The 26,320-nt window shown below is 36.5% G+C and overlaps 1 protein-coding gene across 1 annotated transcript; it reads right to left on the bottom strand.

Annotated features, from left to right (window-relative positions):
• Positions 1 to 14,642: 14,642 nt before the first annotated feature.
• On the bottom strand, positions 14,643 to 25,447 carry LOC107850687 (probable E3 ubiquitin-protein ligase ARI8). Its single transcript, XM_016695391.2, has 15 exons — positions 25,013 to 25,447; positions 22,493 to 22,617; positions 22,108 to 22,210; positions 21,894 to 21,984; positions 20,834 to 21,006; positions 20,538 to 20,642; positions 20,360 to 20,448; positions 19,025 to 19,132; positions 18,666 to 18,756; positions 18,474 to 18,563; positions 18,331 to 18,378; positions 17,622 to 17,693; positions 17,433 to 17,532; positions 17,224 to 17,350; positions 14,643 to 15,263 (listed from the first exon to the last, which is right to left on the bottom strand). The coding sequence occupies exons 1-15, from the start codon at positions 25,208 to 25,210 to the stop codon at positions 14,993 to 14,995; spliced, it is 1,791 nt and encodes a 596-aa protein (XP_016550877.1). The 5' UTR covers positions 25,211 to 25,447; the 3' UTR covers positions 14,643 to 14,992.
• Between the last annotated feature and the right edge of the window lie 873 nt (positions 25,448 to 26,320).

Here is a 26,320-nt window from a genome sequence, read left to right as displayed (position 1 = left end):
GAAGAAAAGGGGGAAAGAAGAGGAAATTACAGGTGAAACTTGATGATCATCTCCCAGGGACATTTCTTCTTGGTCCTCCAAGCACTCATCTTCACTTTTCCATCGCCGAGGGTTCATCTTTCAAATAGAAAGAGAATATTTGCAAAATGAGAGAGTGAAGAAAACAAGCTTCTGGAGTTTAAACTTCACTTTCCTAATTCATTTATTCCTTTTTTTTTTAACTATTGACCTTTTCTTGGTTTGGCCTTTTTTTCTTTTTTGGATGAAACGAGTTTGGGCGTTACTTTATCATTTTATTCTTAAACATTCATGTTTATATATAATTTTAAATTATGGTGTAAAATTATAGTAAATTTTACTCACTATTTACCAATTTATATAAAGTATTTTAAATGTATATAAAATTTTAAAATTAATTATTATAATTTATGTTATAAAATTATATTTTTCTGTTATTTAAATCATCTCATTATAATTATATTTTATATAAAGTACAAATACATAGAATCGTAAGAATAAAAATAATTCATCATAAAAACAACGTTATTTTAGAAGTAAGAAATAAGTAAGTATATTGACTAAATTCCTCTTTAGTCAACTACACTTTTTAAAAGTGATTCAAAGTTTTTGTCCTTTGTAAAAATTCTTTTCAGCAGACAAAATCATCTTTTTACTGTTTAAATTCTTTATATTTAAAATTTTAAAATCAAATACATTTTTTATAATTAAGTCTTTCCAAGTGATTCAAAGTTTTTGCCCTTCATTAAAATTCTTTTCAGTAGACAAAATTATTTTTTTACTATTTAAATTCTTTATATTTAAAATTTTAAAATCAACTACCTTTTTTATTATTAAGTCTTTCCTTATTTGACTATAGCACAGATCCTAAAATTTAGAATTTTAAAATTAATTAAAAATTATCTCACAATTTCTTTATTTCAATTTGAAAATCAATAATAAAATCGATTTTATTCCTCCTAAATGTATTTTGCCTCTTAGATGGTAGTTTGTCATGCTACTTATTAGAAAGTACTTAAAGAACTAAAGGGTATAAAATGGTAAGAATTCTCATTGATTTTCTTTTAACTGAAGAGTTTTGCATATGTATTAAATTTGATTTATCTCTGTTTTAGATAAATTGATGCATAAAAAAAAATAAAAGGCATGTTAGGCGATTTGTTGAGTTTACATAAATAATTGGTTTTTTAATAATTCTTGTGATGTTAGGTGATTTATTAATTGAATTTATGTTTAATGTGTTCATAAAAATAGTATAAGAAATTACCTTTTTGTAGTGGTTTAAAGATAACACATGCACAACTAATATATTTTATATATACGTTTTTTCTTACAAAAAATATTTGATACACGTGCAACGCACGTACACTATTCTAGTATACAAAAACATATAGAAAAAAAATATAATTTGGAGTTGTCTTTTTACATATTATTTTTAATAAAGTATTCTTAAATGACATAGAGTCTTCCGTTAACCTCCTATAGTAGTATAAAACTAAGAATTAATTCTAGTTAAATATTTATTAATATGAAAAATGGAGTTAATCAATTCAAAGTTATATTTTTGACAAAAGTATATTGTTTTTCTTTCTTCTTTTGATTTATAAATTTGATTATTTTTTAACAATCTTCAATATTATTTTAGTGAAGATACTGTCATAAAATTCACTGTTTTTGTGGCCTCACTACTTTAGAGGCCTAAATCAAACTTTACTCACTTTGCTCTTGAGCCGTTGTTGGACAATAAAATTCTCGAAACCGAAAATAAATAACCGAGACAAGAAAAATACTGCAACAATCGATTTATTGATTTCAATAAGTGAGTGTTACAATCTCTATGATTCCTCTGATTCGCCTTTTCAACTATAAATTCAAGGGCTTTGAGCTTGATCTTGAACTTGAACTTTAACTTTAACTTGACGGATTTGATCTTGACTTGTGCTTAAATCCAAGGGCTTGGTAGCTTGTTCTTGAATCTTGCGGTCTTGATCTTGAACTTAAACTTGATTTGAAGACTTGATGAACTTAATCTCGACTTGTACTTGAATTCAAGGGTCGTTGAGCTTGTTCTTGAATCTTGTAGTCTTGATCTTTAAGCTTGAACTTGTTCTTGAAGCTTGAACTCTTGATCTTGAAATCTTGAGCTTGTTCTTGAACCTTGAACCTTGAACTCTTGAGCTTGTTCTTGAATTTTTAGAGAAATCTACTGCTTTGATCCATGAGTTCTCTCTTGCTTCTTGTTAAACTTATTGGTCCCTTTTCTGAATTATGAGGCCCCTATTTATAATTGTAGGAAGTAGATAGTCATGATAAAGATGAACTTCCTTTGGCCAATCAGATTTAAGTGACATGACATTTCTTATGGGCTTTTAATTCACTGCATCATTTTGACACGTGGCATGGTCCCATTGGCTCCTTCACTTGACTTGGTATGCCACGTCATTTGGCACGTGACGCTTATTTGGGCCTCTAGAATATGATAATATCTTGGGCTTAGTAAAGTGGGTTCATCATTTATAGCCCAAATCAATGGGCTAGCCCAATAAAAAATTGGACTTTAATTAAATTCATATATGTTTGAACTTAAATAATTAATCCAATTATATTAATCCACAATATTTATTTGGGACTAATATATTTTAAATTTAATATAATTCGAATTTTGTACGGATTTAAATTTAATAAAATTGGATCGCCCACAAATGCCCCCTACTTCAAGACTTATCGAGACATTTAATATTTTGGAGACTAGCCTTGAAGTATGATTATTTAAGCATGTTTCCTTCGTGCTTCAACGGTCCTCATACATATGAATACCTCGTTCAAAAATTTAAAGTCGAACCATATTGATATTGTCTCTCAAAACTCTCATTTTTTTTCATGAATCTCTACACTTAAGACCCATTGGTGAGTCATGATATCCAATTTCAAACAGATTTTGGAAGACTTTTTCATTGCCTTACTTAATCAGGAATAAAACTCTTCCAATTTGAACTTAGATTGGAGAAGCAAAGAACCTCCAATTTGAATTTGTATGGGAGAAGGAAATAATCTCCAATTTGAATTTGGAGATGGAAGTTATTCCAATCTGAATTTATATTGGAGAAGGAAACAATATCCGATTTGAATTTGGAGATAAAAGTTATTCCAATCTGAATTTATATTGGAGAAGAAAATAATCTCCAATTTGAATTTGGAGATGGAAATTATTCTGATCTGAATTTATATTGGAGAAGGAAACAATCTCTAATTTGAATTTGGAGATGGAAAGTATTCCAATCTGAATTTATATTGGAGAAGGAAACAATCTCCAATTTGAATTTGGAGATGAAAATTATTCCAATCTGAATTTATATTTGAGAAGAAAACAATCTCCAATTTGAATTTGGAGATGAAAATTATTCCAATCTGAATTTATACTGGAGAAGGAAACATCCATCCTGTAACTCTATAAAAGGAGGTAGTTTTTCCACTTTTTCAATAGCAATTTGGGGTTTCCAAGTCATTAATAATATTGACGTAATTTCTTTTGCTCCCACTTTTCTCTTATTTTCGTCACTTTTTTTTTCAGCACAGTATGTTAGTGGTAGAAAATTCATATCTCATTATAGAAATATTGAAATCATTATCCGTTTGATGTTTCAGAAACTAGACTTCAATATATACAACATATCAAAAATTCAGAATTAAACTCCTTCAATATAATTCTTGATAATTTTTTAAAGATAGCCCTGAATTTTATCATGCTGAAAATTTCTGATCTGCACACCTCTATTAAAATCTTCATATCTCAATGTAGGAATGATGAAATCATAAGGCGCTTGATTTTTTATGAAACTATACTCAAAGATATATAATATATCCAAAATTCATGATTTAATACCTTCAGAATTATTTTAGACAAAATTTTGAAGTTGACTTTAAATTTTGCCATGCTGAAAATTTTAGATCTGTGCGTCTTCACTAAAACTTTCATATCTCAAAGTAGGAGCGATGAAATCATGAAACGCTTTATTTTTTTGAAACTAGACTCAAAAATATATAACATATCCAAAATTCATAATTTAAAACCTTCATAATTATCCTATATAATTTTTTGAAGTTGCCTCTGCCTGCTGATACGTTTTCAATTTCAGGTTTGCATGGCTTCACCAGACAAATCATATCTAGGCGTGGGAGTGTTGAAATTGTGAGTGTACTTTTTCGCTGGAAAGAGAACTCTAATATTTACAACACTTTTGGTAGGCGAGCAAACTCAAGGGTGTAATTTGATCCATTTTTGCCGATCGAGATACTCGCCATATTTAGGTAAGCATTCCTTCTTCTTCTTTTTTCGTTCCCCTTTTTTTTTTCTTTTAAGGTGAACTACAAGCTTTTGCTCAAGATAACGCCTTTTATGTAAAGGATATAGTCTTAAGATGCAAAGGGATAGATATCCTTTCCTTCCATAAGTAAGGTAATCCTAGAAGGTAATCTTACGGCGCATAGGGACAGCTATTCATCTCCGCCATAAGAAAAGGTAACTTTATGGTAATCTTACGACTCATAGGGACGGCTACTCGTCCCTACCATAAGAAAGTAACTTCATAGTAGTCTTATGGTAAAGGTAAAGGGTAACTTCATGGTAGTCTTATGACAAAGGCAAAAGGAAACTTCATGGTAGTCTTATGGCATGAAGAGATGGCCATTCGTCCCCGCCATAAGAAAAGGGTAATTTCAGGGTAATCTTATGGCGCATCGGGATGACTACTCGTCCCCGCCATAAGAACAGGTAAAAGGTAACTTTATGGTAATCTTACGGCGCAATGGGATGACCACTCGTCCCCGCCATAAGAAAAGGTAAAAGATAACTTTATGATAATCTTATGGCGCAACGGGATGACCACTCGTCCTCGCCATAAAAAAAGGGTAATTTCAGGGTAATCTTATGGCGCATCGGGATGACTACTCGTTCCCTCCATAAGAAAAAAAAGATAATTTCATGAAGATTAAAAAGTAAACTCAAGAAGGTTAGAAGGATTTAAAGACTTCAACTTATAGATCAAAGCACCTGATGACTCCAACTTTCATACTCTGAAAGCTTTAATATGGCAGACTTGAAAACTTTAACTTATAGTCGCAGAGCATCGAAAGACTTCAACTTGTAGACTTCGTGAACTTGTAGGTCAATATGGTGAAGTTGAAATCTTCAACATAAAGACTTAGTGAATTTGCAGACTTAACTTATATGTATAGGTCATTTGAAGACTTCAACTATCAAACTTTGTGAACTTGCAGGCTCCAATATGGTAACTTGAAAGCTCCAACATGAAGACTTAGTAAATTTGAAAACTTCAACTTATATGCATAGGTCATTTGAAGACTTCAACTATCAGACTTCGTGAACTTGCAGTCTCCAATATGGTAACTTGAAAGCTCCAACATAAAGACTTAGTGAATTTGAAGACTTCAACTTATATGCATAGGTCATTTAAAGACTTCAACTATCAGACTTCGTGAACTTGCAAGCTCCAATATGGTAACTTGAAAGCTCCAACATGAAGGCTTAGAGAATTTGAAGACTTCAACTTATGTCCAAGAAGCTTATACTTTATAGGGATCTGCCCCCATTGAGTCACCAATACTTGGTGCAAGTCTGAAGATTGATGATGTTAAAAGTTTTTTAAAGATTGAATTTTTTATATGAGGGGGAACATGTATTTTTTTGACACTCATGCAACTGAACTCAGAATAAAATTCCAAGCGCCTATGTACCTCAATGAAGAGAATCAAGTCACAACGTAGTTCTGGGGTGAGTGTTTTTTTTATTTTTATTTATTTATTATTATTATTTTGAATCCTAACTTTTGCCTAGGCCGCCTCTTTCGAGGTTTTCAACCTAGCAGATATTTTTTTGAGCCTTTCATAGTTTATACTCTTACGGGTCAGGAGTAGACATGCAGTTTATACTCGTGTCTTAAGGAGTTTCATCTCCCTTCAAGGATAGTATTTCTTCAAGAACTTGGCACTGATAGGGACAATCCTTACGACATCTGCATCAACAATCTTGTAAGCACCATTTGAATATGCCTCTTGTACGACGTATGACCCATCTCACTTTGGGATGAATTTGCCCCCAGACTTATGAGAAGTGATAATGGGTCTTCTTACTGCAAAGACTTGATCTCCAACTTGGAAGCACCTCAAGCGAACCCTTTTGTTGAAAGAACGAGATAGCTGAGCTTGGTAGCATTCAAAATTTTGTTGAGCCTCCAGCCTCTTCTCATCAAGAGCTTCTAACTCCGTAAAATGCAACTTAGCATTTTCTTCGTCGGTGAGTCCTTCTTGAATAGCCAGTCTCAAAGAAGGTATTTGATGTTCAAGTAGTAGGACTGCTTCAACTCCAAAAGCAAGTGAGTATGGGGTTGCTTGCATTGGTGTACGGTAAGTTGTCCTATACGCCCATAAAGCTTCTTCCATTCGCTCATGCCAGTTTTGTTTGGACTTGGAGACGAACTTCTTCACCAAATTGCATAAAGTCTTATTGAATGCTTCGGCTAAACCATTGGCGGCAGTATGGTACATAGAAGACTTGCGCTGCTTGAAACTAAAAAGATCACAAATTTTGTTCATCAGCTTATTATCAAAAGGTTTTCCATTGTTAGTTATTATGTATTGCGGAATTCCAAAGCGGTAGATGATGTTCACTCGGATGAAGTTTGCAATATTTTCCTTCTTTACTTCCTTGAGAGCAACAGCTTCAGCCTATTTTGAGAAGTAATTTGTCTCGGCCAAGATGTATAAGTGTCCACCAGAAGATTTTAGTAGTGGACCAATAACATCCATTCCCTAAGCATTGAAAGGCCAAGATGCTACATTTAGATATAGTACTTCTGGAGGTTGATGTATGAAATTTGTATGGAATTGGCAAGCTTTGTATCTTCTAACATAGTCCAAGCAATCTTTCACCATGGCCAATAATATCCCATCCTTTTAATGTGAAAATGGAGCTTCGGTCCAGACTGATGTGATCCACAATCTCCCGAGTATGCTTCTTGCAAAGTTTGAATTGCTTCTTCCTCTCCCAAATATAGTAAGAATACTCCTTCAAATGATCTTCGATATAGTGTGTCTTTGTAGTAAAGGATGCGAGGTTCACGACGACAAATGTCAGTCCTTCTCCTTATATCTTCTGGAAGTATCCCATAACACAAGTATTCGATGATAGGTCGTCGCAATCTTCCTTTATAGCTTCGAAAATGGCGACGGGGTATTCAACATTACCTTTTATGTCCTCATCCTCATTTGATGGCTGTACTACCCATTCTTTGCGAATGGTAACTCGTGTCTGATTCGGAAGAGTTAAGAGTTGAAGCTAAAGCAACTAGGACATCAACTTGCTTATTTTCTTTCCTTGGCACATGCTGGAGGGTTACTACTCCAAGCCATCCCGTCAACTTCTGTGCATAATCATGATATGGTCTTAACTCAGGCTTCCGGACTTTGTAGCTTCCTTAAAGTTGCTTGATCACCAATTGGGAGTTACTAAAAACTTGTAATTATAGTTGCTTCATGTCGACAGCCATCTCAAGTCTGAGTATGAGAGCTTGATATTCAGCAATATTATTGGAGCAATGATTCGTCAAGGTAAAAGAGTTGGGGATGACTTCTTCTTGTAGAGTGGCAAACACTACGCCAACACCAGCTCCATCTCGATGTGCAACACCATCAAAGTACATCTTCCATGGGGATCTAAATTCAACAGCCATTACATCTTCATCAGGAAGTTCATCACTTAGCTCCCAATCATCAGGTATTGGGTGATCTGCCAAGAAGTCAGTCAATGATTGTCCTTTTACAGTTTTTTTAGGAACGTACACAATCTCATATTGTTGAAATTGAAGGTACCACCTTGCAAGTCGGTCACTAAGGACTGGTTTTGACATCACAAACTTGATGGGATTTGCCCTAAACACAAGACGGATAACATGAGCTTGAAAGTAGTGTTTCATCTTTTGGATAGAGAAAACCAATGCCAAACATAAATTTTCAATCAAAGAATACTTCAGCTCATTTGGTGTCATCATTCTGCTCAGATAGTAAAGTGAGTTTTCTTTGCCTTCACTATTTTCTTGAGCCAGTAGTGCTCCAACTGATCTCTCTTATGCTGTAATGTAGAGTATCAATGGTTTCCCAGATATGGGTGCCGCAAGAACTAGTGGCTTCATTAAGTATGATTTGATACTCTCAAAGGCGTTACTACAAGCTTGGTTCTATTCAAAGAGAGTATCCTTCTTCATGAGACGACTAAATGGTTGACATTTTCCAGCCAAGTTTGAGATGAACCTCCTTAAAAATGCTAACCTTCCTTGAAGGCTTTTTAATTCATGAATATTTTAAGGCTCGGGCATCTTTAAAATTGCATCAACCTTGGCTTAATCAATTTCAATTCCTCAGTGTCGCACAATGAAACCAAGAAACTTTCCAGAAGTAACTCCGAAGGCACACTTCAATGGATTCATCCTAAGTTGATATCGGCGAAGTAACTCGAATACCATTCTTAGATCTTTTAAGTGGTCGTCTCTCTTTCTTGACTTCGCCACTAGATCATCCATGTAGCATTCAATATTTTTGTGGAGTAGGTCGTCAAAGATGTTTTGCATAGCCCTTTGATAAGTGGCGCCAGTATTCTTCAAACCAAAAGGCATCACCTTGTAGCATTAAATACCTTTGGGCGTACGAAATGCAGTGAGCTCTTCATCCTTTGGCGCTATGCGGATTTGGTTGTAGCTGGATGAACCATCCATGAAGGACATTGCCTCATAACCAGTGATAGCATCAATTATCAACTCTAGTATGGGGATTGGAAAATCATCCTTAGGGCATGTGTTGTTGAGATCTCAAAAGTCGACACAAACTCGAATTTGGCCATTCTTCTTCCGTACTGGAACAATACTTGAAATCCACGTAGGATATTTGACTTCGCAAATAAATCCAGCTTCAATGAGTTTGTTAACTTTATTTTTGATTAGTGAAACCAACTCTGGCCTAAAGCGTTTCTGAGATTTCTTAACAGGACGAGCACTATTCTTGACCGCTAACTGATGGACCACTACTTTTAGATCTAAGTCAGGCATTTCCTTATAGATCCAGGCGAATACATACATATATTCTTTGAGTGTGTCCATATAAGCGATTTATTCCTCCATCTCTAGAAAAATACTTAGATAAGTTGGTCTTGGGTCTTCATCAGTTCCAAGATTAACTTCTTTCAAGGGATCTATTGTAGACTTCACTCCTTCTTCAAGTTGAGATAGAGCATCTCCGGCATCTTCCTCCTCTTGAGGATCATCATCGTTGATGGATATGTGGTGACACTAGAAAGTATCTTTCATCTCTTCATAAACCTTCATTTGAGATGAGGCCTCATTCTCATTCTGGGCCGTAACATGATATGAGGAGCCAATACTTTCTTCATCTTCCTTACGTTCCTTGGTATAAACCACAGTGTGAGCCTTTGATTTTAACACCTTGTTGCATGAAACTACCAGTTTCTTCTATCGTTTCATTCTAGAAGGAATCACACTTTGGAAATCCTTTTGTATTTTAAGTGAAGAGTGCATCATCGTGCTTTGACGACTCCTCTTACACTTGTTGTTTTTCCTCTTATTTAGAGGTCCCAACCTTTCAAACATAGAAGTTCTTGCAGTTGACCCTCCAAGTCGATCAAATACAGAAGGTCTTTTATTAGCAGCAGTGGATTCTTCTTTCACAATAATGTAATTACTGACTGCCCTACTTATGGAGATGCGAATTAGAGGTGGCTGCGTGTATCCTAGGCCTTTACGTGCCTTCTTGGTTGTACCCTCCGATGGAAGTTTTCCCAACCTTGATGAGTCATTAGGATTGTATCCAGCCTTTACAAATAGCTTATATGCATTTGGGTTAAAGCTTTCTTTCGTACGCTTCATAGAGAGTGTCATATATTGTGGCAAATTTTGAGCCACAGATTCTTCAAGAAATCTTGAGGATGGATTTATTGCATCAATCTTCCTGATAGGCAAAGTTAGACCTTTAGCACATTATCTTAGGAATTCGATGGGTGATCTTTCTCTTTCTTTACCTTCGGTACATAGCGTAGAATGGGAGTTGCCCTTTTTTTCGTAGAAGCAACACTTTCTTTATTTGAAGTGAAGAGAGGCTTCTTGGTGGTGAATTTTTCAACTGTCACTGCGATCTTCTTAGATGCAAGATCGTCACACTTGGTCTTAGTGACATCTTCAACCCTTTTCTCATCAACAACATACTTCTTTAAGTAGAATTTTGCATCGACAAAATGTAACTCAGTTTCAGTGAATGGCTTGTCATCGGCAACTATCTTTCTTTTCACTCCGCCTTTGAGGTACTTCAAGCATTGATAGTAAGAGGACCAGATAATTTTATTCCCTTGCACCCAGGCCCTACCAAGCAATATATTGTATGAAGTTTTGGCATCAATCACATGCATCAATGGGTTTGATTGAAAATCATTCATACAAATTCCTAACTTGATACATCCCATGGACCTCTGGTCCTCGGTCCCCTTGGTTGAAGCCTTGGATTATTATACGACTTTCGTCCAGTTCGCTAGTAGCGATGCCAAGTTCTTTCATCATGCGGATAGGCAGGATGTTAACTCTAGATCCCTCATCTATCAAGATTCTATTGATCTTCTTTCCTAGAATTTGATCCACCATGTATAAGGGACGGTTATGTAAGGTCTCACCAAGCAGAAGATCGTTATTTGTGAATGTGATTTTTGCATCACACATATATGCCTCTTCGCCAAGAGTTTCAACAAACTTTTCGGAAGATGAAGGAACTTCCATAGGTAGGTTCTCACACTTTGCCCCCTCTTTGGTGGTGTTAAAACAAGACACCTCAAGGTTGACTTGGGCAGCCTTTACATGAAACTAACTCGGTAAGAATTCCTCTAAAGTCACCAGACGCTGAAGTTTTAAAGGGTGAAGCTCTGTGACGGTCATCTTTTTTGAAAGTTCAACCAGCTTCTGTTTCCTTGGTTTCTTCACCATTCTCCTTCTGGTTGGCTGTTCAGCCAACTCCTTTTGTAGACTTGTCCTCCTGCGTCTGTGCCTGGTCACCAGAGTCCAACCTTCATCATCGCCTTCGTCAACTAAAGACCTGTGAGGCTCTAATATTTTCTCATTATGCTCTTCGATACATATTTGGACTGGATCGAGTGAGCCATATATGATAGAGATTTGATGAGAACTGGTCGTCTCATCGTCGAAGAAGATCTTCTTCTCTTTTATCAGTTGCATGACTTTATCTTTAAAGACAAAGCACTTTTCCAGAGGGTGACTTATGAGCCTATGATATTTGCAATACTTAGGGTCATTAGTCCTCTCAGCTTCGTTGGGACGCTTCATCTCTGGGATTTCAATGAGCTTATGCTCAAGAAGTTCATCAAAAATCTCGGCAATATCAGAATCAAGGAAGGGATATTCCTTTTCTTGCATCTCCTTTAAAGTTTTCTGATTTGGACGTGCTCCAAAAGTCGTCTTCACACTTTGCTTCTTGCTCACTTTTGTGGTGACCTTCACAGGATACATATCAATATTCATGGACTCCTTGTTGTCATTTTTGGGGACAAACTTGCCCCATTTTTTGGGTTCTTGCTTATCCTTTCCCCTTCGAGGGTCATGGATAGACTCTCCTTCCTTTCCACAAGAAGACATGCTCAACTCCATGTCGTGAGCACGAGTAGCTAACTCTTCAAAGAATTTTGATTTAATTCCTTGCAAAATGTAGAGAAGCCCCGAGTGCATTCTTTGGACGCACATCTCTATTGCAGAAGCTTCACTGAGCCTATCTTTGCAGTTTAGACTCGCATTTCTCTATCGATTGATGAAGTCGGTGACTGGCTCATCCTTTCTTTGTTGAGTATTTGTGAGTTCTATCATGCTCACTGTACGCCTTGTACTATAAACTAATTTAGGAACTCGTGTTTCAATTGCTCCCAACTATCGATGGAGTTAGGCTCGAGGTTCGTATACCAATCAAAGGTGTTTCGCTTTAGGGAATGAACAAACTGTTTGACAAGATAGTCACCGTAAGTTCCATCATTATTACATGTCTCGACAAAGTGTGCGACATGTTTTTTCGGATTACCTTTGCCCTCAAATTATTGAAATTTGAGGGGTTAATAGCTGGCAGGCATTTTGAGGCTATCTATTCTCGTAGTGTAGGGCTTGGCATATGTAAGGGAAGACTTGGTGACAACATCATACTTGTCTTTGAGGGTCCCTTCAATGAATTCCTTTAATTGCCCAATCGGGATCATTCCTTAAGCAAAAACTTGCACCTCTTTAGTCAGTGGTGTTTGTTTCACAGGATTTTCTATCTCATGAACCTCTGGAGCTTTTCCTGGTGCATGGCTAGATTCTCCGTCTATCAAGCCTTCCACCCTATTCACTATCTTATCAATCCTAGCCTCTTGATTCTGAACATAGTTGGTCAAGCCTTCAATTACCTTTATCAAATTCGCAAGCTGCTCCTCCATAGACGAGGCATCAGTTACCATTGCTTGCATGATCACCAGAAATGTCGAAGAGTAACATGGATTATCGTATAGGTTGATCTTTAAAGTGCTCAACTTATACGGTGTAAGTGGAGATGACGTGTTTGTTGAACGACCATCGCTCTTTGCGCCAGAGTATTTGGAACCAGAATGCTCAAGTAGAGCAAGAGTCTTCTTAAGCGATTCCGCGACACTGCTTCCTCCTTCCGAAGCACTTGCATTGTACTTCATTCCTTTTGGGGTTGAAGATCCAAAAATTGAAGTTGGCGCGAACGACACTGGATGTGTTTGTTTTCCTAACATGTTTGTATTACTCCTCGTGACAGCTCCCAAGCTCCCCAAAGTAACACCAAGGATGCTTTCTACTTCAGCAGAGAATCTTGAATCAGCAGCCTTGGAAGCAGTTGATTGAGAGTTGATCTTCTTGAAAGTCATTTCGGCGTTCTTAATCTTCAAAGTCTGAAAAGTTGAGATGAGAAGTAGAGATCGTCCCATTGGGCGTGCCATAATTTGTTGGACAATAAAATTCTTGAGACCGAAAATAAATAACCGAGACAAGAAAAATACTGCAACAATCAATTTATCGATTTCAATAAGTGAGTGTTACAATCTCTATGATTCCTCTGATTAGCCTTTTCAACTATAAATTCAGGGTTTCGAGCTTGATCTTAAACTTTAACTTGAACTTGACGGATTTGATCTTGACTTGTGCTTGAATCCAAGGGCTTGGTAGCTTGTTCTTGAATCTTGGGGTCTTGATCTTGAACTTAAACTTGATTTGAAGACTTGATGAACTTGATCTCGACTTGTACTTGAATTCAAGGGCCGTTGAGCTTGTTCTTGAATCTTGTAGTCTTGATCTTTAAGCTTGAACTTGTTCTTGAACCTTGAACTCTTGATCTTGAAATCTTGAGCTTGTTCTTAAACCTTGAACTCTTGATCTTGAAATCTTGAGCTTGTTCTTGAATTTTTGAAATCTTGAGCTTGTTCTTGAATTTTTAGAGAAATATGCTGCTTTGATCCACGAGCTTTCTCTTGCTTCTTGTTAAACTTGTTGGTCCCTTTTCTGAATTATAAGGCCCGTATTTATAGTTGTAGGAAGTAGAGAGTCATGATAAACATGAACTTCCTTTGGCCAATCAGATTTAAGTGACATGGCATTTCTTATGGGCTTTTAATTTACTGCATCATTTTGACACGTGGCATGGTCTCATTGGCTCCTTCACTTGATTTGGCATGCCACGTCATTTGACACGTGACACTTATTTGGGCCTCTAGAATATGACAATATTTTAGGCTTAGTAAAGTGGGCTCATCATTTGTAGCTTAAATCAATGGGCTAACCCGATAAAAAATTGGACTTTAATCAAACCCATATATGTTTGGACTTAAATAATTAATTCAGTTATATTAATCCGCAATATTTATTTGGGACTAATATATTTTAAATTTAATATAATCCGAATTTTGTACGAATTTAAATTTAATAAAATTGGATCACCCACAGCCGTCCCTGATGAGAAACAACCTATCTACCTCTCAAGATAGAAGCAAGGTCCACGTATATTTTACCTTCTCCAAATCCTACCCATAAAATTACATTACATTTGTTGTTGTTTTTTTTTTTTTTGGTGGATTTGTTATCGTTGTTGGATCCTCTAATTCCTCTATTCACGTACTGAAAAAAGAAAAATTAACCTCTGCAAACTTTCCCTAGAATCTAAGAGAACAATTTGAACAATTGGGGATGCAATTTAGTGAGTGCAGTAGGTACTAAAATGCACCTAAAATTAGATTTTTCAACCTTATGGTATAAATTATAGCTGGATACCAACACTTTAATGCAATTGTAAGTATCTATTATATGGATGATTTGGAAAGCTAGAAATGACTATGTATTTAGTTTCTTGTTATGAAATGATGCTGAAATTTTATTAAGAACTTTATAGTATGATTTTAATGAGTTTGCAGATGCACTAAGCAATGCCAACAGTATGCAACAAGAGCGACAATGTGATATGGCCTTAAAAACATCCTAATTTGGGGTTTATAAAAGATTAGCAAGGGTTGAAATTATTTTTTTATACTATACTAACAGTTAATAACACTAGTTTTGTATAATCAGGGAGTTGAACATTTGAAAATAACATTTCTGTGGCACAAGTCAGATAAAGTTTACAAAGATGACAGACAACAAACATTCTATACACATTCATCTTCCATAGGTATGATTGGCTTTCCAACTCATGTTCCATTAAACTCATCATCTCCATCATACTTTACTGACTGTTAGGTTCCGATTTGTTCCAAGCATTTACGCGACTTAGAAAATACGTCCGTAGCTGGACCTCAGTCACAGCAATCAGTAGATAATGAGGATTCTCCCAATCTGAAGTGGCAACTCCAAAAATGGCTTCAACGACGCTGCTGGCACATCTGGCACACGGTAGCAGACCTAACGTTGGCATATGTACAATACTCACAAGACCAATGTCCTGAATCATCTATGTTTCTAGAACTGCTTGATCTTGATGTGGTTCCCTTTCCTCTACCGCCCTTCCCTTTGATGTTCCCACCTCCCAGGCTTTTCGAGCTAGCTGCCCTGCTGTAAGCACCATGAGCATCCACATCAGAGAGACCATTCTCTAAAGCTCGGACCAGGTTCTCAAAGTAGTTTCTAGTTACACTGTAACATTTGAACAAAATAAATTACATTAGTACTCTACCTACTCATCTCTAAAAAAGGGGGGGATATACCAGAATTTCAGCAAGATGCTCAATAAACTAGGAAGAACCTCCACCGGACGCACACTAAAGTTGAACGTAAGCAAGACACACAAGTAGAGACCTGAAAGCTACTGATTTTGTTAATGCAGTACAACCGCTGTACTAGTCTCTTACTGAAACTATGAATCACGCGTGATTCCGGATTTCATGTTGGAATTAGCGAACACCGAAGGTATCATATAATTATTAATCGGTGGGCATGCCTCTGAAACCCCCGCTTGAGTGCGACTCTTATGTCAGATGCATACTCCTATATGGGCAAGTTTCCTAACTACAAACAACAACAACAAGAACATCATACGTTATCTCTACCTTTGTGGGGTAGAGAGGTGGTTTCTGAGAGACCCTTGGCTCAAAAGAGTTCTCAAAGCAGGGTTGTAAGAAAATATGAGAGCAAGATAGCAGGTAAGTTTCCTAACTGGTAAATAAATACATCTGTCAAAAGAAACTGGCATATGTTGCATTTAAAGAATGCTTACCCTAATGATGGGTGGACTGACCCGAGGGGATAGAGTTCGGAATGAGACTATCCGGGAGAAGGTTGGTGTGACTTCAGTGGAGTGTAAGATGCGGGAAGCACGATTGAGATGGTTCGGACACGTGAAGAGGAGGGGCACGGATGCCCCGGTCCGTAGGTGTGAGAGGCTAGCGTTGGATGGTTTTAGACGGGGTAGGGGTAGACCGAAGAAGTACTGGGGTGAGGTGATTAGGCGGGACATGGAACAGTTACAGCTCACCGAGGACATGACCCTAGATAGGAAGGTATGGAAGATGCGAATTACGGCAGAGGATTAGGGCCAGTTCGGGTCGCTAGTGTAGGGAATAAATTGGTGGGGGTGTATTCCTGTTATGATTCCGTATTCAATGTTCCGTGTTCCGTGTTCCATGTTTATTACGAATATGTGTGCTTTCCTCTGCTGTATATTCCTGCATTCCTGCTTTACTCTGTTTTATATTTCTTATGGGTGCCGTATCTATGTTATGTCATCTGCTTCTGTGCTGTACTATGTGTTTGTGTGATATCTCGTGACTTGAGCCGGGGGTCTTTCGGAAACAGCCTTTCTACTTCATCAGAGGTAGAGGTATGGACTGCGTACATCTTAACCCCCCCAGACCCCACTAAGTGGGAATACACTGGGTTTGTTGTTGTTGTTGTTGTTGTTACCCTAATGACATGCTGGTCCAACTGAAAATTTAGAAACCTCAATATTACTGTAACGCACTACTAACTGGTCCCGTGATAGAACAAGAGTTCTATGAATGGAGAATTTAATCAAGACCTAATAGATGTCCAACTTGCCTTTTACATTAGTTGATTCCAAACAATAGGATCACCTAAAATTTGAGTCCAGCCCTAAAAATAGGTTAATCATTTTGGATGAATAACATAAACTCTCAAGCAAATGCAAAAATTTCTTCCTATTTATCCAACAAAAAGAAGTGCAGGAGCCTCTTCACATTCAAAGGAAACTCGTAATGATAGGAACCTCGTCTGCTAAAAGAGTTGGTGATATCTTCAGCCAGATTTTAGCTTTTCTCAAGGAATTTTAAAAACATGACACATCCTTGTTGTGTTCACTTGCAACCTCATTTCAGCAGGGACAAAAATAATGTATTTCTATCAACAGTCAAATGTTATATGTTCTAATCATCTGCTCCTATAGAGATGAAAAGCAAGACATAGAAAAAAGGGTTCAATGTCAACAGACTTAGCCAGCTAGGAGTCTTCTATTCGTCATTTCAAGAGGAAGAAATCTGGAAATCTTTGGTAAAGAACGGAGCAGCACTTGAATCATATTGATTAGCCACTAATAGAAACTAACGACTGGACCTCTAGGTTAATGCAGAATCTATATTACCTTGTAAGCCCTGCAAGCTTTGTTCGGAACTCATTGAATTCTTTTGATGGACTTTCTGCATCAAGGTACCCCTGGAGTTCCTTCTCTGCACACTGATGAAGTCGTTCAAGTCCAGACTCAGCCTCACCTACGGCATTAAGGATAAGCACCTCAATAAATCAAGGAAACCATCTAATTGTGATTCACAAAAAGGGAAGCAAAGCCAAAACCTTGTAAATACTCAAAGAACTGCCTTTTGGCATGTTCATGCTCCGGTAAGTAATAACCATATGCATATGTCCATTTTAGCACACGCCTACATTCAACTATCTGCAATGATTTGCCATTATAATCAATATATATACACATGAATCAAGAGAGGGTAAGAATACTTGATGTTGATATAGAATTTACATTACCTGCAACCAGGCCTCTGTAATAAATTTGAGCTGTGATTCGGGTTGGCACTGTTTGTCACTCAGCTTCTCAAGCTGCAAAGTGCAATCACTATAAATGCTTTCCGGAAATTGAGAAATACAGTCAGATAATGACAACTTGAAAGAGAAAGATGGCCAAGTTCTTTTTTGATAGCCAACCTTGTATTTGCCCATTTTTGTTTGGGTTGCTGAATGGATGAATACGCAATGTAGGAAAAAGATAACAAAAAGCTGTGCTTTTGCCTCCAATGAAACACTTCATATTATAACAATGAGCTATACCCAACACACTAAGATCATATGCACCGCTCGTACATAAATGTAAGTTTGTAGATAACAAACAGAGACAGTTAAAAACCTTAAGAACGAAATAAAAAATACTTCATGACGAAATTAAACTCAGCAACTCAGTCTATAGAAATGGGGACAAGACTTCTTTTTTTTTTTGACATAGGTAACTGATAGAAATGGGGACAAGACTTTCCAGGGAAAATATATAATGAGGTTCTTTTTAAGTGTGAATATGTTCATTCGAAATCTGGGTTCTTCTACTTATGAATATTTTCAAATTCTTCAGCAAAGAGAAACAAACATTTCTAGCAGTTTGCTAGTTAAAGTGAAGTGTATAAGCAAATAGCCAGACAATGTTGTATGTAAAGAATTTTTTTATATGTAAAAGAAATTTTCTTACATTTACTGTTTGCATTTGCTGAAGATCTGAAAGTGCCTTTTGCCGCGACTGAAATAAGACATTGAAAAAAATTACTGACATTAGATAAGAGCATTTAACAAGGAATATTTAAAAAAATAAAGGTGTCCTACAACTCCACATACCGACTGGTTGGTGGCCCATCGTTCATAGTAATGTGTATATCTTTCTAAGGAATTTTTTGCCATCTCTCTCCTCTTTTCAGATTCATCAAACTGGAAGAAAAAACCAAATAAACATTAGTTAACTTATGATTAAAGAACTGAATTAGCAGAAAATCTTGAAAATAGAAAATACTATAAGAGCAGAGATCTTACCACTCCCTCTTGTTTTGCTGCCTCGTAACGGTTGCACGCATAAAAGCCACCAGTTCTCTCACCATGATCTGTCCAAGGGCCGAGGCAGAGCCTGCAAAGATGTCTTCTTAGTTCACAAGAATCACAAATAAAACAATATCTGGGAAACAGCCTCTCAACCTTCACAAAGGTGGGGGTAAGACTGCATACACACCACCCTCCCCAAACCCCACTTGTGGGACTACACTGGGTAGTCTCCCCCCGTGTGTGTGAGGGGGGGGGGGGGGGGGGGGTACTGGCGGAAAAAATTGCTCAAGCTACAGCACATGCTAGGAACAGGAACTGTTAAAAAAATCCATGGAATTAGCTGATACACTTACCAGCAAAACTCAAATTTACAGGGTGGTGTGCATGTAATATGCATGCACCCCTGATTTTTCTCAATTGGCCGCTTGCATTTTGGACAAGGCTTAGAATTAGCCAATATCCTGCAATATCACCAAGATAATGATGTTAGTTCCATGCATTGGAAATGCAGAATTAATTATGACATGGCATTTAGGTTTTAGATGAAACACACAAATATATGGTATGGAAAGTTAGCCAGGTTGTCAGCGGCCGAGCTAACACAAATGCATAATCGAAAAATGATTGAATAGCAGCTCTAATTGCAAGTCAGCGGCCGAGCTAACACAAATGCATAATCGAAAAATGATTGAATAGCAGCTCTAATTGCAAGGAAAGTAAAAACTGCAAAGAACTAGATCTCAAAATAATGCAGATCCGACAACATCAAGGAAAGTAAAAACTGGAGTCTAACAGAAATAGGAAAACAGTAACTACTGAAATATGAACCTATTTGAGACCATAAAAAAAAAATAGTAGATAATGGGCCATCCTTTAAAATTGTTGAATCATGGCTGGTTTCTGGTGGAAAATTCTAAGATGGTTAGGACTAGAACAGGCGATACCGCGCACTGCAAAAGAAACAATGTTTAGTAGGGCCTTAAGAAGATGTAGAACGTGGGCTGTTGCTCCTCTAGCACTTATTTGAACTTCACTGTGACTTAAAAACTACCAATGCGGAAAACTTCCAACTTTACCTTCGTAACGTTTTTTCCCAAAATCACTATTTTTCCCAACAAAAGGAAGACAATCAAGATTACAGTAAGTTCCATTGAAAATTACAACAACAACAACAACAAAATACCCGGTAAAATCCCACAAATTGGGGAGGGTAGAGTGCACGCAGACCTTACCTCTTTTGGAGGTAGAGAGGCTGCTTCCGGAAGACCCTCGGCTCAAATTAAGCAAATCAAAGTAGTAATGGAAAGGAAAAAGAGCAGTGAAGAAAAACATGACAACTAATAGGAAATCAGTGCCGACCTGTAATATCAACAACAAGGTGCAACCACCTAAATATAGTAAACCACAGATGATAACAGATACTTAAAAGCCAAAGATTACATGAATAGGTTAACACTACGACAAAAGTTAAAGCTCCATTAAAAACGTGAGCCAATTTCACCTACGTCTACAAGATGGTTAAAACCCGTCTATGGTCCAACAATTTCACCAGAGAACTAACTAACTAGAATAGCTCCATCCTCTAGTTATTTCATAAGTCTTCCAAGACTAATTTACCAAAGCCAACTAAACCAAGTAATACAAAAGAAAAAGGAATGGACAGGATGATAAAATCTAATACTACATACCAGTTCATGTTTTCAGACTCTGCACTGTTCTTCAAGATCCACTTGGACACAGTCCCACAATCAACTGGGCGATGAGTTTCCTCAGTACACTGGATATATGTAACTTGAAGGGATTACACAAATGCAGAGACAGGACTATCATTATATGAAGTAGTTAAGTTCAAAAATTGCAACTCACATTCCAGCAGAAACTATATGAGCACCCGCAAGTAACGTCATAGCTACCACTGCCAACTATATAGTCAACTGCATAATCACATCCAGGAGCAGGACACCATTTTGTCTAAAGAAGACCAAAAAAACCTTTAGGAACTTAATAGACACACAAGGTGTACAGTAAATATTCTTCCAAAAGACATAACAGAAAGAAACACTAAGGAAGATTTTATTTTTTTGTGTGTGTTTGGGGGTGGGGGGGAGGTGGTTGTGGGGTTCACAGGGCAAATAACCAAAAAACTTTATGCGAACAATTACCTTTCTGTTGTCCTCCACAAACGACCTGATAAAGTAGCGGTTATACTTCTTTTTGTCTTCATTATTTGCCAATTTTTTTATCATATCTAGACCGATAGCAGCACTACAAGATGGATCAGGACAGCGCAACATCAAGCATCCAGGACCATCAGTGATGGCCGTGCTAATATACCCTGCACCAAATAGAGACAATGAAAAGACCTATCGGATGACTAAACAGAAAATGACAAAAAAACTAACCATAGTACGACCAATCAGTAGATATTGGACCAACCCCTCTACCTCTCTTCGCTTAAATACCAGGTCTTATCTGCGACAAGGTTCGAATATGTGATGTGCACCTAATCCACACATCACAGGCTGCGCTCTTACCACTAAATTGTTCTATGATGACCAGATTAACTAGTAAATATCTCATCAAATAAACTGTAATCTTTTCTCTTTAGCTTCCCATATCCATGCGTTCTCAAATCAACTTTTGGTACCTATATTTTTCTAAATCAAGTAACAGCCTATTTAAGCGAGCAAAGTCCTGTACACTTTGGGGTCGTTTGGTTGGAAAGAGTTATCCCACCATGTAAATGGGATAGCTTATCCCATCACTATGGTGTAAATGGTGGGATAAATAATCCCGGTGCTAACTAATACCTCCCACCAAACATGAGATAAAATAATCCTTCGTTTTATCCCGGGACTATTTATCCCTTATACCTCACACCAAACGACCCAGTATTAGAAAACCTAGACAAAAATTATCATCCTCCGTGAAAGACGGTGAATGAAATGTGGTAACAGAAACTTCATTAACCAACAACAGCAGATTAGCCCTTAGACATGCAAAACACTTCCACCCCCTAAAGAGTTCAAAACTCAACCATTGCAGCAAGATAAGCCAGAAAAACGTGTGTAAGACAGTATAATGTAACTTAAAGATTTTCCAGCAGGAAAGAGGATAGTTTCATTTATCTAGAATATCAGGTTTCCCAAGGAGAGGGAATGTTTAACCCAAATGCCTTTCAAACCTCCATTAAAGAAGTGGTCATTTTCTGAAGAAATTAACCTTGCCAGCATGTGAGACAAAAAGGATGACCACAAGCAGCGGCACTGATCTCATTACGAGGATAAACGTCAAAGCAGATCCCACATGTAAGCTGCAAGAAAGAAAGTGCACATCTTGAATTCAAGGAAATAGCAGCGATCAGCCCTTAGCTTCTAGTCTAGCTTCAATACAATCTAAAAACAGAAAGTACTCTTCCTCTATGAAATTTAATTACCTCTACCCCATCAGGGAGCGGCAGAGGATTCTCTAACAAACCAACAATCCTGCGGACCTTTCCTTCATCTGCAAACCATTCATCATTCACTTTGCTGACACTCCTGTCGGTCCAAAAGGCTAGGATATTTAGTATAAGCCCTAAAAACCTTAAAAGGCTTGTACGTATGAGGTAAGTGAGAGCAATTCAAGATCCCAGATGCAAGCATACTTTTCTTTTTATAAGAAGAAATAAAATCATACTACATGACTACGACGACTTGCATAGACTACAAATCTATTGATGACCACAAAAATCAACTGAAGACTGAAAGAACTTCTAGTTCAATACCCATTGTAAGATCCGTAATCATATCTACAAAATAATGCTTATGAGAAGAATTTACCAGTTATAATGGCGAAGCAGGATGCCAGCAGCTACCCTTGAAATGGAGAGCACTGTAGATACCTTTGTAATACTTTCCTCTTGGCATTTGTGAATATCGGCTTCATTCAAAATACTATAATTTGACTGCAAAAAAAGGTAAATTGAAGTAAAAACCGTGAGATCTGTCCGTAAGCGAGCATTTAGGAGGTTCCTTCACAAGGTAGGGTTAAAGCTGTATACACTCCACCCTCCCCAGATCCCACTTGCTCGCTGGATTACACGGGGTACACAGTACACTAAAGCTCCCGCTATGAGCAGGGTCCTTGCCGGACCCCACCACAAGGGTGCCTTACCTTGCATTTCTACCCGAGGCTGTTTCCAAGGCTTGAACCCGTGACCTCCTGGTCACATGGAGGCAACTTACCAGTTACTCCAAGGCTCCCTTCATGTTGTCCTTTTTTTTGGGGTAAGTTAGATATTTTATTAAAAGGTACCAAGATGTTACAGGACAAGAAACAGCACACAGGGTATTTTGTTGTACTTATTTCTATCTAGTTCTTGATTATATATTTATACAAATTTAACTCTTTTAATTTTTATATCAAATTGTGCTTCAGTTTGAAAAAACATGCGCTTCGCTTCACACTTAGGTGAAACGAGCCCTTGTCACTTTTTTCCGCTTCTCACTTTCCAGAACACTGCTCCAACTAGAAGATGGTCAAAGAGATGCTTCATCTCCATCAAGACCTGTTCTTCTCCAGTTTAGGCATCAAAAGAGACGCGCATTGCAATTTGGTTCAGCAAGTGGTATTTCTTACAAGACACTTCTTGCAAGAAGTTTAACAACATTAATCAAGCATTCATTGGAGCACCCACATTCAGCCCAAAAATGCTTCATTTTATTTTTTTTTTGAAAGGATAAGGACACAGCCCAAAATTACTTTCCCCTTCCACAATCCATAATACATTTACTGTTGTCTTGAATAAACTACTCCCTTCGTTCAATTTTACTTGCCATGTTTTTCTTTACACGTTCTTTTAAGGAAAAATTAACTAAAGAGGCAACTTGACTAAATAATCCTTATTTATTCTTTGATATGGATTTAATACTACTCTCTTTTCACCACATTAATCTCTCTCCACATTTATTGAGCAAGGATAAAGCGCTCTCAATTCGCTAAAACGACAACTATTTTGAACCAGTTATTCTAAGCAAGAACGACAACTAAAATGGGCAGGAGGGAGCAAAATGTATTCTTAAGGAAAACCCAGTTATACTATCAAAACAAAAAGTTGTTTTTTCCCCTTCCACCCTTCAACTAAAATATGGAAAAAAAAAAAGAAGTTGATTCAACCAAATCATCCCTCACTTTCCTTCCACGTGTCAACTCCCACACGTACACTAGATATTCCCCCCTATTCATAAAAATCTTGGTTTTCAAAAGCCCCAAGTTTCGGAAACAATAAATATGTCAGTCAAGACACGGAAAATCTAATAGACAGACCATTTTTGATAAAACAAATAACAAATAAAAATGACCCTTAGTTGTAACTGGTAAAGTTGTTGTCACAGGTTCAAGCCGTGAAAGCAACATCTTGCAGAAATGCAAGGTAAGACTGTGTACAATAGACCCTCGTGGTTCGGTCCTTCCCTTGAGGTTACGAGTTCAAGGCTTGAAAACAACATCTTACAAAAATGCAAGGTAATACTGGTTACGAAAAAAACTCGTGGTCCGATCCTTCCCCCAAGGTCACAAGTTCAAGCCATGTAAACAGCATCTTGCAGAAATGCAAGGTAAGTTTGCGTACAATAGACCCTCATAGTCAAGCCTGTAGTCCGGCCCTTCCCAGATCCCGTGCATGGTGAGAGCTTTAGTACACCAAACTACTTTTTCAATTATTATTTTGATTTAAAAAACAATAATCAGCAACTAAAACAATCATCCATTCAATTTCTTCACTAGCAATGAACTATTTCCGCTAATCAACCAACAAAAAAAAAACATAAAACCGCTCAAAATTCAAAAAAAAATCCTAAACTTAAAAACAAATGAAGAAAAAGCTCAAAAAATCTTCAAAATTCGAAAAAATACGAACAAAAGCTCAAAATTTGAAAAATCTTCAAAAAACTACAAAAATAAGCTCAAAATTCAATTTATTTACTACTATCAATTAACTATTCAAGTAATAAATCAACAAAAAAAAAACAGCTCAAAATTCAAAAAAAAAAAAATCCTAAATTCAAACAAAAAAAAAGGAAAAAAAGCCGAAAAGAACTTTAAAAAAAAAAAACTCAAAATTCAATTTATTTACTACTAGAAATTAGCTATTTCCAGTAATCAATAAAAACAAAAAAAACTGCTCAAAATTCAACAAAAAAAATAAATCTTAAAAAATCAGCTCAAAATTCAATTTGTTTACTAATACCAATTAACTATTTCCAGTAATCAATCAATTTTTTTTTTTAAAAAGGCTCAAAATTCAAAAGAAAAAAAATCCAAAATGTAAAAACAAAAACTGAAAAAATCTCCAACTGTACCTGAGAACGATGATGAGCGATAAGGTTATCGGAATCATCAGAATCATTATCGATGAAATCATAATCCATGACATCATCATCGTCGGAATCATCGTCATCATCATGAGCATCGCCGCCGCTGTAAAAGTCATCGTCGAAGGATTCACCGTCGTCGGTGGCGGCGTCGTGCATCATCATCAATTCATCCTCCGATGCCATTTCTCTCCCCTTACTGTACCCACCCCCCTCTCTCTCTGTGTATATATATATATATATATATATATATTTCTATATATATAAATTGTGTGTTGTGTATGTATGTATAGGTTGGGAAAATGAAGAGAAGTTTAATTTGTTTTTTGAGAGGAAATGGAAAAGGGGAAAGTAGGAAAATGGTGACTTTCTATATTGGCCTTGTATTGTATCGGTGGGGGAAAAGGACAGGAATAACTATGTTACATGATGTATATAATATGGTTATATAATATATTAATATATATGGTACTATTAAAAAGGAAAAAATTCTTTTCCCTTTGATTGAGGTTACATCAAAAAAATATACTATTTTAAATTATTTTTTTCCCCTTTGGATTATGGTATGGGCTAAAAATATTGTTTGTGTTATACATTGTTCTCAAATTCATTGAACATATTGGAATGTGTTTGAAATAGTTGTTTCTATTTTTACGAGGTAGAAATAGTTATATTTATATTAGATATTTTAAATGAGTTTGAATTACATATATGTTATTGTTATTGTAAAATTATTAATATGGTGTTTAAGTTAAATTAAAATATATCTAAATCAATCTTTTTATCATTGATATGATGGGTTATATCACTCTTCTCAAATCAAATTATAAATATTCTACTTTAGTTGTTAAATTATTGAACATACCTTTTTGTTTTAGTCTAATCTATAATTCATTCCATGTTCATAACTTCATATTTTTATTATCTTTTTAATCGAAAAAAAAGAGAGAGAATAAACTACTATTCATGTATTAATTCTTCTTTTCCGTTAAAACCATAATTTGTGTGGTTTGAAATGAGATCACATAATATGTACTTCTAAATTTATCGCTATATCTTGTGTGATGTTAATTTAATTCTTAAAATGAGTATCACGTTTATATAAGAAATTGTGTGGAATTTTTTCCAAGTGAAATCTTTTTAACACGTTCATAAATAAGCATCGGTGGATGGATCGCCGTTAAGTTACGTGATCATGTCAATCATCTATACTTGACTTATTTTATCATCACTCAATTGGATGGATGGTAGTAAATTACGTGATCGTGTCAATTATCTATACTTGACTCATTTCGT

This window comes from Capsicum annuum, chromosome 12, assembly GCF_002878395.1.
Source record: "Capsicum annuum cultivar UCD-10X-F1 chromosome 12, UCD10Xv1.1, whole genome shotgun sequence".
Lineage (NCBI taxonomy): Eukaryota > Viridiplantae > Streptophyta > Magnoliopsida > Solanales > Solanaceae > Capsicum > Capsicum annuum.
The sequence above is the reverse complement of the archived record's forward strand: the minus strand, read 5'-3'. Positions and strand labels throughout refer to the sequence as shown.